Source organism: Microcaecilia unicolor, chromosome 5 (genome assembly GCF_901765095.1).
Source record: "Microcaecilia unicolor chromosome 5, aMicUni1.1, whole genome shotgun sequence".
In the NCBI taxonomy this organism is placed as follows: Eukaryota; Metazoa; Chordata; class Amphibia; order Gymnophiona; family Siphonopidae; genus Microcaecilia; species Microcaecilia unicolor.
In genome coordinates, this window is record NC_044035.1 from 310,507,495 (window position 1) to 310,523,384 (window position 15,890).

Consider the following 15,890-nt stretch of genomic DNA (forward strand, 5'->3'; position numbering starts at 1 on the left):
CCTGCCAGTCAGTTTGCTGGCACAATATTGAAATCATGCATATTTTAGTGAAAACTATTTGCAAGTAGCCATGTGGATGTTTTGGTAGATTCTTAAGTTTAACGTATTTAGGGAAAATATATTTTTGGTGAATCATGGCTATACAATTGTGGAATATCTGATGCTTGCCCACAGTGTGGCAGTTAACTTGCCACAAGAAAAATGATAGATAATTTCAGAATATGACAAATATATATAATATTGTGCATAACTACTGAGAATAATTTTCTAGTAAGTCTGTCCAATATGTTCAACCAACTCTAGGGGCCCTTTTACTAAGCTGCGTGTGCCAATTTGAAGTTACCGCCTGGCTACCATGTGGCCCGTGCAGTAATTTCATTATTTTCTGGCGCGCGGCAAAAATCAGGCAATAACTCTGACTTGAAGTGCGTAGGCAATTACCGCATGATTAATGCGAAAGACCTTACCACTAAGTCAATGGCTGGCAGTAAGGTCAGACCCAAAATGGACACACAGGAATTTTTATTTTGCCGCAGGTACATTTTCGGCAAAAATGTAAAAAAGGCATTTTTTTGCAGGCACGCTGAAAAATGGATCTGCGCAAGCCCAAAACCCGTGCCTACACTACCGCAGGCCATTTTTCAGCGCACCTTAGTAAAAGGAGCCCTTAAATCTTTGTATATTCCAAAATATTTGCTAGTGGGCTGGTTCAAGTGGGTCAAAACAGTGCTACATGCTGCCATGCAAATGGAACTGAACTCAGTTCCTCTGATTTATGGGCCTAGCTGGAGCTGAGAATGACAGGGGGGCAACATTCATGGCCCCCATCCAGTGAGAGAAGCCTTGGCCCTTTTTCAACAGCAACACTTAGCAATAAAGCACAGGGAGCACCATTGCACAGTCTGAGGGGAGTGCAGTGGCATGACTCTGGTCAAAGACTGTAACTGCAGTCACTGACTTATAGGAAGAGAGAGGGAGGTAAGAAAAAACAAACGGCAAATACACCTGGTAGCTGTGAGTGAAGACCCAGGATAGTGGTTCTTAGCCCTAGTTCCAACTAAGCTGTGAGCAAGTGCAAAGTGATGCATGTGGGAAAGAGGAACCCAAACTATAGTTACATATGTAAGGTTCCTGATTAGGAATCACTGATCAGGAAAGGGATCTAGGTGTCATCGCTGATGATACATTGAAACCCTCTGCTCAGTGTGCGGCGGCAGCGGCTAAGAAAGCAAATAGAATGTTAGGTATTATTAGGAAAGGAACGGAATACAAAAATAAGGAGGTTATAATGCCTTTGTATAGCTCCATGGTGCCGCCGCACCTTGAATACTGTGTGCAATTCTGGTCACCACATCTCAAAAAAGGTATAGAGGAATTAGAATAGGTACAGAGAAGGACAATAAAAATGATAAAGAGGATGGCATGATTTCCCTATGAGGAAAGGCTGAAGCACCTAGGGCTATTCTGCTTGGAGAAAAGATGGCTGAGGGGAGATATGCTAGATGTCTATAAAATAATGAGTGGAGTAGAACGGGAAGATGTGAATCGCTTGTTTATTCTTTCCAAAAATATTAGGACTAGGGGGAACGTGATGAAGCTACAAAGTAGTAAATTTAAAATGAATCGGAGAAAATATTTCTTCGCTCATCGTGTAATTAAACTCTGGAATTTTTTGCCAGAGAATGTAGTAAAAGCAGTTAGCTTAGTGGGGTTTAAAAAAGGTTTGGATAGCTTCCTAAAAGAAAAGTCATAATGACTTGGGGAAAATCCACTGCTTTTTACTAGGATAAGCAGCATAAATTGTATTGTACTGTTTGGGGGTCTTGCAGGTACTTGTGACCTGGATTGGCCACTGTTGGAAAAAGGATGCTGGACTTGATGGACCATCAGTCTGTCCCAGTATGGCAATACTTATGCACTTATACCAAGGGATCTGCAAATTAATGCAATATTATTTTTTTTCAAAGAATATATGAAAGGAAATGAGGAAAATTCAGTATAGGCTGTAACCAGCAGCCGAACTTGATCTCAGTGAGGAATCGCCGATAGATTCGGCTCACTTAAAATGCTTTATACATCATTAAACTCCTCAATATTTCCTTCACTTTGATTCTATATATCATTAGCATTTCTTTGAATGAACAGGTTCCCAAAGTAACAGACAAGTGCAGAAAAATACAACATGTCCGTCTGCTAAAAATGTGTAAATATCTCTTAATTTAAGGGTGAATCCCCAAAATCCATGAATAGCACCAGTCTTTCAAAAAGCAGTAAAGACGTGACTTATCTGAGTATTTTAGTGTCCTCCCATAAACTGCTGGCAACATGTCCAACAGAGCACCCTGTTTCAGCAACTCCTTTGTCAGGGATGCCAGTGCTATAATCCTCAAGAATTTAGAAACTGATTTCTCTTCCAAGTGTGCCTAAATTTACACTCTGTTCTATAATGATGGTTTCACTTGCAATTGCTGTTATAGAATTGGCGCTTTGGGCTCATTTTGTTTACACCTAATTTTTGACCCACTTTCTTGAATCTACCCCTGTGCACTGATTCCTCTAAGATAAGCGAAAGTCCTCTAACTACATTGCTGCCAGTAGCTACAGACAGGCAGGTTCCCTGGAGTCTTGCAGAGCTTGCCTAACACTCAGTAATGAAAATGTGATAATGAAACAGCTCCCCCTACTGGCAGTACTGTAGGTGGAGGACTTCTACTCAGCTTAGAGCAAACAGTGCCCCTATGTAATTTTGTTTTCTGTATATTTCTAAAATTATATTATTTTATTTACAGGATGTAAGAGATGATGCAAACAAACATATCACAACCTCCATGGAAATTCTTGATAACTATTCCACATCAGGAAACTCTAAAAAAGGCATTGAGAACCCAAGTAAAGCATGGTTATTTCTGTTGTTGTTGTTGTGATTGTTAATCACTCTAGACACAAATTTCAATGTACAGCTGTGCAGGTTTGGATCATTAATGTTGTCCTGTAATTTCAGATTTTGATGATAAAATCCCTGAGGATCCTGAGAAGAAAACGAAAGAGATAAATGGGAAAGGTACAGTATTTTATGGGAAAATTTGTTAGCACTGTGAGCAACAAAAACTATAGCCTTATAAATATGTAATAAAATGCCAATCTTGCATATGCAGAAATACCTGCTTGATTAGGGAGACACTTCATAAAAATTAGAAAAGTAGATGAATATTCATGTTAACATTCAAAATAAACAGAGGTTTTATTTTTATCAGCTCACTGACCTGTATGTTTTTTTTGTTTGTTTTTTTCTTCATTGTTCCATATTATATGCTGTTATATGTTTTTATAAATATTATGTTGCTTTAAAATCAATAAATAAAGTTTTAAAAAAATAAATAAAAAAATAAACAGAGGTCCATGATCCCACTGAAGTAAGAAATATTTTTCTTGTTTGCATTTTTTATACATGTTGAGGCCGATATTCAAAGTGTTTAGGGGCCGTTTTACTAACCTGCATAGGCACATACGCACGCCTATTTGCCAATTAGGAACTACCGCCCGGCTACTGCGTTGCCCAGGTGGTATTTTCATTTTTTATGCACGTCTGATACATGCACCGGAAAGTATTTTTTATTTTCCAAAGTGCGGTGCTATCCGGGCGGTAATCAGCAGTGTATGCACACTGACGATTACAGCCTGGTTAACGCGTGAAACCTTACCAATAAGTCAATGGGTGGCGGTAAGGTCTCAGACCCACAATGGACGCGCACCAATTTTTATTTTGCCGCATGCCCATTTTGGGCCACAAAAAAGGCCTTTTTTTACAGGCACACTGAAAAATGGATCTGCGCATATCCAAAACATGAGTCTACACTAGCGCAGGCCATTTTTCAGTGCACCTTAGTAAAAGGACAACTGACCTGCTTATTTTCGAAAGAGAAGAGCGGCCATCTTCCGACACAAATCGGGAGATGGCCGGCCCTCTCCTAAGCCCGGCTAAATCGGTATAATCGAAAGCCGATTTTGGCTGGCTTCAACTGCTTTCCATTGCAGGGCCGGCCAAGTGTGGTTAAGAGATGGCCGGCCTCGGCCGATAATGGAAAAAAGAAGGCCGGCTCTGACGAGCATTTGGCCGACTTTACTTGGCCCTTTTTTGTTCACGACCAAGCCTTAAAAAGGTGCCCGAACTGACCAGATGACCACCGGAGGGAATCGGGGATCATCTCCCCTTACTCCCCCAGTGATCACCAACCCCCTCCCACCCAAAAAAAAAGTTTAAATCATTTTTTTGCCAGCCTCAAATGTCATACCCAGCTCCATCACAGCACTATGCAGGTCCCTGGAGCAGTTTTAGTGGGTGCAGTGCACTTCAGGCAGGCGGACCCAGGCCCCTCCCCCCCCTAACTGTTAAACTTGTGGTAGTAAATGGGAGCCCCCCCAAAACCCACTGTACCCACATCTAGGTGCCTCCCTTCATCCCTAAGGGCTATGGTAGTGGTGTACAGTTATGGGGAGTAGGTGTTGGGGGGTTTGGGGGGCTCAGCACCCAAGGTAAGGGATCAATTTGTGAAGTCCACTGCAGTGTCCCCTAGGGTGCCCGGTTGTTGTCCTGGCATTGAGGGGGACCAGTGCACTACAAATGCTGGCTCCTCCCATGACCAAATGGCTTGAAGTTTGCCGGGTTTGAGATGGCCGCCATTAGTTTCCATTATCGGCGAAAACCAATGGCGGCGATCTCTAACACCAGCAATCTCTAAGGGCGGCCCAAATGTTGAGATTTGGCCAGCCCCGACCGTATTATCGAAACGAAAGATGGCTGGCCATCTTGTTTCGATAATATGGTTGGGTATGCCGCTTTGAGGGGCCGTCTTTAGAGATGGGCGGCCCCGTTCGATTATGCCCCTCTTAGACTCCTAACTTGGGGAGTTACCGGCTGATATTCAGCCTGCGGGAGGCAGGCCAGCTAATTTCCTCGATTGACGCTGAGCCTGCATATTCAATGCCAGGCTGTTTCTGGTGAATATCTGTTTTTTTGTGGCAGGCTTAAACTTAAATGGCCAGGTTAATATTCAGCACTGGCTGGTTAAGTTTATAGTGGCCAAAGGTAGAACTGATATTTAAGCAGTCTGTTTTGGCCGCTAAACTTAGCCAGCGAAGCACTGAATATTCATGGCTAGCCGGTTATATCACGTAATATATCTGGTTAGCCGCTATGCACTAAGGCGGAAATTCTATATATGGCGCCTTAAAAATCAGTGCCTTAAAACCACATGGTTAGCATGAGTCTATAACCTACGCCAAAAGTTAGCCGTAGTTTATAGAATATGTGCATGCACCATTCTTGCACTACAATTTAGGTGCACCCATTTAGGCCACTTAAAACCAGGCCTAAATACCTGCACCTAAGTTAGGTGCAGATTGGGTGTATTCTATAATAGTGCACATAGTTTTTTGAAATGCCCACAACCAGCCCATTCCATGCCCATGGCCACGCCCCATTTTGACTGTGCACTTTAGAATTTACACGCACCACATTATAGAATACACCTAGAAAGTTGTGCTCGTAAATTCTGATTAAAGCCAATTAGCGCTGCTAATTGGTTGTTAAGTACCCATTATCGGCACTGATTAGCTTGTTAATCAATTAAGTTGTGTGTGTGCAATGTGGCCACATGGCCAAATTAGCGCACACAACTTAAGATGCCATATATAGAATTTGGGGGTAAGTGTTAATATTCAGCGGAGATAACCGGCTATCTTGCTTGAATATTAGCACTTAGCCAGCTATATGCTATTTAACCGTCCAGGAACCTTTCCTGGCTGGTTATGTAGCACTGACTATTGTCCAGTTAGACCTCTAAGCTGGCCTCTTTGAAATTTGCTCCCAGCCCACCATTTTCTCTCATTGGCAGTGTTGAAGTGGACAGGGTGGGGGGGGGCACCAGTAGATGAGTTACACAGGATGCAATTATAGCTCAGCACAGTCCTGTGAATACTTAAATTTAAGACCTAGTTTCACTAGGTCCCTAAATTTAAGATCCTAAAAAGTGTTGCAAGAGGAGCAGATTTAGGACTGGGGGAAAAATTTAGAAGTTTAGCACTGATTTTGTGCAGTTGGCAGCAAATTAGGCTCCTAAATTGAAGCAAATGAATGGCAGAACTAAATTCAGAATCATAACTTTTAGACTCTCAAATTGAGGTGAATTTCAGCTGAAAACTTAGACTCCTAGGTTTGACTAGAAATAGGGAATAAAATTAGGCACCCTACATAAAGTAGCACATAAGAGTTTAAATTGTTGGGCAGACTAGATGGACCGTGCAAGTCTTTTTCTGCCGTCATCTACTATGTTACTATAGGAGCATGTTTAATAAAGTGCAATAAGGTTCTGCATTTTCCGTATGTTAAAAGGAAAAATTAATGCATGTAAGAGCAAAACCTGTGCAGTAAAATGCAGAGGCTGTGCCCAGCGTTTGCTCAGCATGTACGGCACATGGCAGAGGCACACCACAAGACACCAAATTACATGAAGTGCTAGATAGAATGAAATAAATAATGGCAAAGACACTTGCCACAACAGTTCACCCCCCCCCCCACACACACACATTCCCCGCTCCTCAGATTTAATTCCGGCAAGATAGCCCCCACTCCCATTCATCTCCCTCCAACATGCAGTTCCCCACCGTGATCCAATTCTCTGACCCACCAACTCCCTCGATTACATTCCTCAAACCCCCATGGCATATCTTTTGTGGCAGAAGCGTAGCCAGGTTTTGATGTCAGGGGGAGCAGACCTTTTGTAAAATAGGTGTCAGTGTGAAGCTGAAGGACTGATCCATCATCCACAGAGGCACCATTTTATTTAAAATTGGATTGGGGGAGCAGCACTCACTCCTCTTGCACCCTACCTAGCTATACCTCTACTTTTGATTCCCTTAACCCCTGAATCAGCAAAATGGAATAGGCCCCCCTCCCAACCAAAAGTCCAACTCACATATGGCTAGCCAAACCCTGACCCACCCTCCCTGCCCTCCCCTTACCTCCAGGTCTTACCCAGAGGTGATCATTGGTGGTACAGTGGTCAAGGTGGGAGCAGTCCTCCTCTGCTTCTGCTAACCTATGTGCTTATCCAGCTCTCTCAAAATGGTAATCATGGCCCCTAGTGGTAGTCTCATGGTACTAGCGCTAGGAGTCAGCGTTCTCTATAAGGAAACCATTGGTGATACTGTGGTGGAGCAGGAGCAATCCCCCTTCTGCTTCCATATAAGGCAAATCTCCTTATGTGACCAGAAAGGCAGGAGCAGAGGGGTATGTTCCTCCCCCCAGACCACTGTACCACCTTTGGGTCAGGGGAAGGGCCTGTTGCACTTTGCTGGTCGGGCGATTAGGGGATTGTTAGGGTATACCTTCAGGGAGAAAGGATGAAATTGAGGAGGTTGGAGGGTCAGCAAATTGGATTGGGGTGTTTGTGGTGGTGGGGTTATGAATATCATGGAGATTGGATGTGGAGGGAATATGAGGAGTTATTTTTGAAAAGGCTGTGCCCATGCTATTAGACTGCCAGTAGGGCAGCTGCACTTACCGCCCCTCTTGAAGTGGCAGTAAGTGCAGCCATGTTATCAGCAGTCATGACAGCTAGTACGTGGTACCCACCTGTGCACTAGCTCTCAAGGACAGCCATGCCTCTGCTCCACCCATGTCACGCCCTACATAGTGGTGGATTTTTGCCAAGGTGGCTATTAAAAAGATTAGCATGGGTATGCACTAACATCTAATGAACAGTAAAACATCTGCTTAAAGCAGCTTAATAAACACACCCCTTAGTTTCCTAAACTTAGGAGCTCATCTTTTTTTTTTAATATCAGCATCATCATATTTCAGGGGTTACTAACTGAATTAAAACCATTTCACTTTCATTTGCAGCATCTGAAAACCAACTTGTTTCAAAAGAAGAAATGCATGCGGGTTCTATATCACTGAAAACATATCACAATTATATTAAAGCATCTGGAGGTATAAAATATCTTTTTTGGGGCAAATAAAGAGGCTGCTGTACTAACATGCAATCAATTTTCAAACCTGGACTTCACGCAGAAAATAGCACACAATGTGCAGCACCACCACAGTTGGGTGTTTCATTTTATCCAGTGGTGTACAGGGTGGAGCACCCCTTCCTCCAGGCATGTCCCCCTGCCCTCCCTCCTCTGAGCAAGAAGATGCGCTGAGCAGCTTGCAGCTGTTGGCTCTGCTAGTCTCCTGCCACAGAACAGGAAGTTGACATCAGAGGGAGCAGGAGACCAGCAGAGCTGACAGCTGAGCAACTGCTCAACGCACCCAGGGCAGACTGCCCCCACCACCCCGCCCTTGGTTTGCCACTGATCTTTTATTCTACATTTGGGGACAATACTATAACTGGGTGCTTCCAATGAGGAACTCGGAGGGCATGTGGCAAGCAAATATTCTATAAAGGTCAGTAGGTGCCTACATTCCTCTATAGAATACTCATATAACCGGGTATTAACATACCTAACATTTAGGTGCATGCACTTAGGCTAGCCATAAAGCTGGTGTAAGTGTGAGCGCCTAATTGTGGCAGTTATGAGCATAACTTACAGTATTCTGTAAGTTAAATGCATAAGTGGAATCCCCACCTGCATTGCAAATACAAGTTATATAAGTCAACCATGTTTTTGTATAATAGCATTTAGGCACTTATTATTTATTTGGATTTTGCTTACACCTTTTTTAGTAATGGGTATCCCCCTGTTCCTGGAGGGCTCTCAATCTAAGTTTATACCTGAGGCAATGGAGGGTTAAGTGACTTGCCCAAGATCACAAGGAGCAGTAATTGGATTTGAACCAGGCACTTCTGGATGTCAAGACTGCTGCTTTCACCACTAGGCCACTCCTCCACTCTGCTCCACCACTTAGTAGTGTGAATGCTAGTATTCAAAATATTTGCATGCATAACAGGCACATAAATATGAGCGCCTAGGTTATAGAATTGCCCTGAAAGCCCACTTTTGTCAATTCACTTCATAGAAGTGAACTTTTGCGTGCAGTCCCCTGCATGGGAATGTTTACTCATATTACCCATTGATAAGCTACTGTGATGCGAAAGCATGCAATGCAGCTCACGAATGAGGGAAGGATGCAAAAAACAGATGTACAAAAAAATAAAATAACTATACCTCAGTAAAGCAGGAAGGCAAGATGATAGCAAGAGAGATAGATAAAGCAGCACCAAACCCTTCAGAGTGACAGAGACACCATCAGAGCTTGCCTCACCTAGCTTAGCCTAGCCAAACTTGCTCAGCTCATTAGCTACGGAGACGAGCCTCTGCTCCTGACAAAGTGCTTTATTCTGTTTACACCATATGGTTATGAACATAGGAGTCCTTTTACTAAGCCGCGGTGGCGTTTTTAGCTCACAGTAGAAATCAACTGGCGTTAAATGCTGAGACGCCCACTAGCTGATTTCTTTCTGTGAGCTAAAAACGCTACTGTGGCTTAGTAAAAGATCCCCATAGTGCCTCAGTCTCTTATCCTTGGCAGTAGCCTGGACAACTGGTACCATCTGTTATATTTAACAGGAAGAGTAAAAATGGGTCTTATCATGTGTCATGGCAGTGGCTCTGCATTCCATTTTCCCCAGCCCTGCTCTTGGGATTTTCTGTCCTCCCTGGCACTGATGCCCTCTACTTGAGGTATTATTGATTTGATGTTTTGAAGGGGGCAGGAGTAGTTATGGTGCTGCCCCTAAAATGACTGTGGGCAGATACACACAAACAAAGAAAAGGACGATATGGACGTTCTCCATAATTATGTCTGCTTCATGGACACCCCTGACAGCAGTTTCAAGGGACCAGGATTCAGTATTGGCTTGTGGTGTTGGGAAAAATCAACAACTGGTTGCTGACTTATGGAGAGGTCAACCAATTATATAGGAAATAAACAACCGAGGAAGTAACCAGCGTGACTTAATTAAGGGCAAGTCCTTTTGGTAAGTTTTGTGTTTTTGAAAATTTGGTGTTTGCATAACCAATATGTCTGATTCTTAACTATAATAACATACAGAGCTTCTACTCATGTACCCATCTCAATCATTTTGTTGGTCCAGCATGCTAATATTTTAAAAATAGATGTTAGTGTGTGTGTGTGGTGGTGGTGGGGGGGGGGGGGGGGGGGAGGAATTGTTGGAACACTGTGGTGATAGTGGAGCACCTTTTAGGTTGAAGGAGGCCAAACAAACCAATCTTAAGCCCACCCTCACACTCCCTAGTTGCTGTTGCTGTATCGGGCAAAATATTGCTCCAGATATGACTCCAATGATCCAACCCATTCCCCTACCTATAGTCAGTCCAAAAATGTTGCTGACCCCCTGCTGTAAAACTTGGATATTGCATAAGTCATATACCCAGTGCTAGTGCTAAATTACTGAAGTACAATGTTGTTATTCATTTTCCTTTTTTTTTTCAGGCTATGTATTGTCCATTTTTGTCCTGTTTCTTTTTTTACTGGTAATTGGGACCTCAGCCTTCAGCAATTGGTGGTTGAGTTATTGGCTGGAACAAAGCTTAAAGGTAAGTCTAAAATGTAAGACTTATAGTAGTCTCGTGAAAGAGAGATGCCACATCTTGTAAATATGGTAATGCACTTTATTTTGTGATTATTTTAATGACTCACACTTCATGACTAATTTGTATGTCACATGAGTATAGAATTTCAAGAGAGAGAGTTACCAGCAGTAAAGCTATTAGCCTCAAATGTCCCAGAATGTAGAGGCTTCTTACTAAGCTGCATTAGGCTCTAACAAGCACCTGATGCAGCTTAAATTAGCATGCTGTGGGACGCACCCAGGCACTCTGCATCAGCTGCCAAATGTGTGCATGCTAACCATACATTAAACCAGTGGTTCCCAAACTGTGCACCATGTACACCCTGGTGTGCCGCTGCGAGCTCTCAGGGGTGCCGCTGCATATCACTCCCTACTTTCTCCTCCCACAGGTCTGGCATCTGCCGTTTCCAGCTTCTTACCCCTGCTGCAATGCTTGCAGCTTACATTTTCGGGTGTCCACAATTCACACAGGCACTGCAGGGACTTCCCTCTGCCATGTCCGGCCCTCGCAACAGGAAATTGAATCAGAGACTGCCGGACGTGGCAGACTGGAAAGGCCCCAGAGTGCCTGTATGAATTGCGGATGGCCCAAAAATGTACGCTGCAAGCTCTGCAGCGGCGGCAGGGGAAGGAGAAGGAAGCGGCAGCAATCCTGGACCTGCAGGAAGGAAGGTAGCGAGCGATGTTGGATTTCAGGAAGGCAGAGGTGTGCTAGTGTGAGAGGAGGGGGCTGCAAGGAAAGGGAAACCCATGTGGGGGGTGCGGAGACCCATGTGAAGGGGGTGCCGCTGAGACCTGCGTGGCAGGGGGGGGGTGCCGCAGAGACTCCTGTGGTGGTGGTGGTGGGGGGGGGATGCCGCAAACCCAAAAGATTTGGTAACCCCGGCATTAAACATATTTTTCATTTTTTAAGGGGTCATGTCAGGGGGTGGAGAGTGCTAACTCGTTAACGTACGGAGAGTACATGAGCCCTGAACTCATACTGAATGGGTAGTTAAGTGCTTATGCAGTAAATTCTTTTATTGGCTGTGCTCCAATGGCAACATTAGCACAAGGCCATTAATACAAAAATACAAAAAGGTCATTATTGTGGCTATAGTAAAAATGGCCTTAGCATACAGGAAAAACTAGCGTAAGGGCTTGCTAAGGTTAGTTGTTCCTGCAGCTTAGTAAAAGGACCCCTTAGTTGTCTTCATGTAGAGATAAAGGCCACTGACCTTGGAAACCACAAAAAAAATTAGTAATCGAAGAGGTACTTACAACTTGATATAAAGCAGAGTTTTATAGATCCAGATGTGTACAGCTGAATTTCACTTTTGGAATACTAGCAGGTATTCTTAGTTGAATGTACAAATTATTAAGAAATGTAAGGTCCAATTAATACTATTAAAGAGCTGCTAAATGGAACAATGACTCAGTATTATCCTGATCTAGCATCAGCTAAAGGATTGATCAATCTCAGTGAAATTGTATCTACTGTATCACCAGGATCAGCATCCTGATATATTGTACAACTAAACTGAAATACAATGACTCACAAATCTATACAAGAATTAAATCCAACCATGGAAAAAAACAGAAAGGGCCTTCATGACTGGGTCGTCGTAGAAATGTAACTTTATTAAAAAACCCAACACAATCCATGTTTCACAGATTCACAGTATGCATGTCGCCACATTTTGACGGCTGATGGTGATATGCACAGTGGCGCTTTCAGGATATCTGAAGGTGTTGCACACTTGTGCTTTCTGTACCCAATATAGTGAATTTGTGAAGTGTTTTCTTCGATTGAGTGTTCAGTCCTATCCGTTTCCGCACACAGTTCAAACTCCTCTTATTGACCTATAAGTGCATTCATTCTGCAGCTCCTCAGTACCTCTCCACTCTCATCTCTCCCTACATTCCTCCCCGGGAACTCCGTTCACTGGGTAAATCTCTCTTATCTGCACCCTTCTCCTCCACTGCTAACTCCAGACTCCGTTCCTTTTATCTTGCTGCACCATATGCCTGGAATAGACTTCCTGAGCTGGTACATCAAGCTCCATCTCTGGCTGTCTTCAAATCTAAGCTAAAAGCCCACCTTTTTGATGCTGCTTTTAACTCCTAACCCTTATTCACTTGTTCAGAACCCTTATTTTATCATCCTCACTTTAAATATTCCCTTATCTCGTTTGTCCTGTTTGTCTGTCCTAATTAGATTGTAAGCTCTGTAGAGCAGGGACTGTCTCTTCATGTTGAAGTGTACAGCACTGCACACGTCTAGTAGCGCTTTAGAAATGATAAGTAGTAAGTAGTAGTAGTAGTCCCAAAGTACTGCTTCATATCACTGTTCATAGTTATAAAGCATGTGGTGTCTTCAGCTTTCTATTGGACTATCTTTTTTTTTTGGTTCATTACACTGCAATTAGAAGACTATGGACTACAAAAAAAAAAAGATTCCTGATGCAGGTGTCTGGTCAAAACACGGACAATGTTGGGTTTTTTAATAAAGTTACATCTCTATGTCTACCCAACCTTGAAGGCCCTTTATTCTTTTTTCCATTGTTGGACTGCTCTGTTGTGCCTTGTATTCTCTCTCTCTTTTGTCTGCTATACAACAATTAAGTAAAACGTGCAGCGAAGCATATTGTGTAAGTTTTTGTTTGTCATTTATTAAGGTTTTTTAAGCCGATTTATCTGATGAACAGGCCAAGGCACGTACAGACTAAAATTTAAAAGAAAAGAAAAAGAACACCAAAATGTAAAATAACTCACAAACATTTAGCATACAACAAAGCTTATAGAAAGAAAACCAGATAGTCTAACTATAAAGTAAATAGTCTCACATAAATCAAGCTAAATTAAATCAAATCAGGTGCAGGGTGGTATTCCTACCATCCAATTCTCAGCTTGTCAAAAACTAGGTTTAAAACAAAAGTGAGTTTTCAATAGAGTTCTAAACTTTTCATAGGACAATTCAGAATGAAGAGACAATGGGAGATTGTTCCATAATGCTGGAGCATGAAAAAATGCACTGTGAACTTGGATTTGAGCTGGGCAAAAGACGGGCTAAATGCAGTAGAACTAACCGATGATCATTTAATGATTGGAACAAATGAGAAGGTGTACATGGAACTATAAAGGTTGATAAGTAATATGGATCTCCATCACGCAAAGCTTTTGAAATTTAAGATTGCAATTTTAAATTTGGCGTGTGATTCAATAGGCAACGAATAAAGATGAACAAGCAGAGAAGTGACATGATCTCTACGTTTTGCTTGACACAAAAGATGAACAGCTGTGTTTTGTAGTCTGTAATCTTTTAAAATTAGACTTAGAAATTTATGCATAGATAACATTACAATAATCTAGGTGTGAAATTAAAAGGGAATGAAGTAGAGTATGCAGTGCAGCATCATAAAAATATTTCCTGACTGATGTTAATTTCTGCAAAATAAAGAATCCAGATTTCATAATATTAGAAACCCTCTGGGTAAAAGAGTAGGGAATCTATAACTATCCCCAGGAATCTAAATGATTCTATCACTTGAATTGGAAGCCCAGAAAGTATAGGCACCAGGGTGGATCTAGAGATACGGCCCATAATTCAACAGGTGATAGATTTCTCTGGATTAGGTAGAATATGATTTGATTAAAACCAAGTGGTAACCACACCTAAGCAGGCTTGAAAGGATGAGAGATCTGAAATATCAGAGATAGAGGGGCATAATCAAAAGCGAACACCCATTTCCATGGGCGCCTATCTCCGAGGACGGGTTACGCGAAGGGGTGGGACAGACCGTATTTTTGAAAAAGATGGGCGTCCATCTTTTGTTTCAATAATACGGTTGGTGCCGGGCAAATGCATCGGATTAGGGTGGATTTGAGCTGGGCGGTATCGGTTTTCAGCGATAATGGAAACCGAAGGCGCCCAGCTCAAAAACGAACAACTCCAAGGCATTTGGTCGTGGGAAGTGCCAGGATTCATAGTGCACTGGTCCCCCTCACATGCCAGGACACCAACCGGGCACCCTAGGGGGCACTTGTAAAAAGTAAAAAAAAAAAATTAAAATACCTCCCAAGTCCATAGCTCCCTTACCTTGGGTGCTGAGCCCCCCAAATCCCCCCCCCCCAAAACCCACTGCCCACAACTCTACACTATTACCATAGCACTTATGACCGAAGGGGGGCACCTAGATGTGGGTGCAGTGGTTTTTTTTTTTTTTTGGGGGGGGGGGTTGGAGGGCTCCCATTTACAAGTGTAACAGGTAAGGGGGATGGTCCTGGGTCCACCTGCTTGAAGTCCACTGCACCCACTAACAACTGCTCCAGGGACCTGCATACTGCTGTGATGGAGCTGGGTATGACATTTGAGGCTGGCATACAGGCTGGCAAAAAAAAGTTTTTTAAGTTATTTATTTTTTTGGTGAAAGGGGGTTAGTGACCACTGGGGGAGTCAGGTGAGGTCATCCCCGATTCCCTCCGGTGGTCATCTGGGCAGTTGGGGCACTTTTTGGGGACTTGTTCGTGGAAAAAAAAGGGTAAAAAAAATGACCCAAATTCTCGCTTCTGGCGCCCTTCTTTTTTCCATTATCGGCCGAGCGCACCCATCTCTCCTCGGCCGATAAACACGCCCCAGTCCCGCCTTCACCATGCCTCCGACACGCCCCCGTCAACTTTGTTCATTCCCACGACAGACTGCAGTTGGAGGCGCCCAAAATCGGCTTTCGATTATACCGATTTGGGCGCCCACGGGAGAAAGGCACCCATCTCCCGATTTGGGTTGAAATATGGGCTCTTTCGAAAATGAGCTGGATAGTATAATAAACCAACAAGATATCATCAGTGTAGTAATATGCACTAGCCTTCAGTGTAGTAATATGCACTAGCCTTAAAACCTTGTATAAATGTACCTAGCGGGCTCAGAAAGATGTGAAATAAAAGTGGGAATAGAATCAAGCCCTTTAATATACCATATTAAAGAGCATTATGAGGAAGATGTAGCAGAAAGTGTATTCATAACAAAGGAAAGCTTTCATCTTTCATTTGATTTATAGCTCTGTACCATCCCATGTACTGTGGGGGTTTGCATCTGCTACTCATGTGATGAACAGTAGCCATCAGATGTTTTATTCATATATTGATCAATTTTCAAATAATCTACCAAACTAACTTTGAGAGCTAGGTAGGCAGATTGGTTCCATTAAAAATTAGATTACTCAAAAGGTAGCAGGTGTTGCAACAGCAGGCCTAAGTCAAGGCAGCATCATTTTGGCTGCTTCAGTTCAAATTAGAACTTATATACCGCTAAAA

At 43.0% G+C, this 15,890-nt stretch overlaps 1 protein-coding gene across 7 annotated transcripts in view; it reads left to right on the forward strand.

Moving 5' to 3' along the window:
- The window catches only part of ABCC12 (ATP binding cassette subfamily C member 12), a 198,594-nt gene that overhangs the window by 119,004 nt on the left and 63,700 nt on the right, over positions 1-15,890 (forward strand). For all 7 annotated transcript variants that reach the window (XM_030204370.1, XM_030204371.1, XM_030204373.1 and 4 more), the window contains 4 exons: positions 2,790-2,889; positions 3,002-3,061; positions 7,904-7,993; positions 10,460-10,563. In XM_030204370.1, the coding sequence (XP_030060230.1) occupies positions 2,790-2,889; positions 3,002-3,061; positions 7,904-7,993; positions 10,460-10,563 (354 nt within the window). The remainder of the gene's footprint in view (positions 1-2,789; positions 2,890-3,001; positions 3,062-7,903; positions 7,994-10,459; positions 10,564-15,890) is intronic.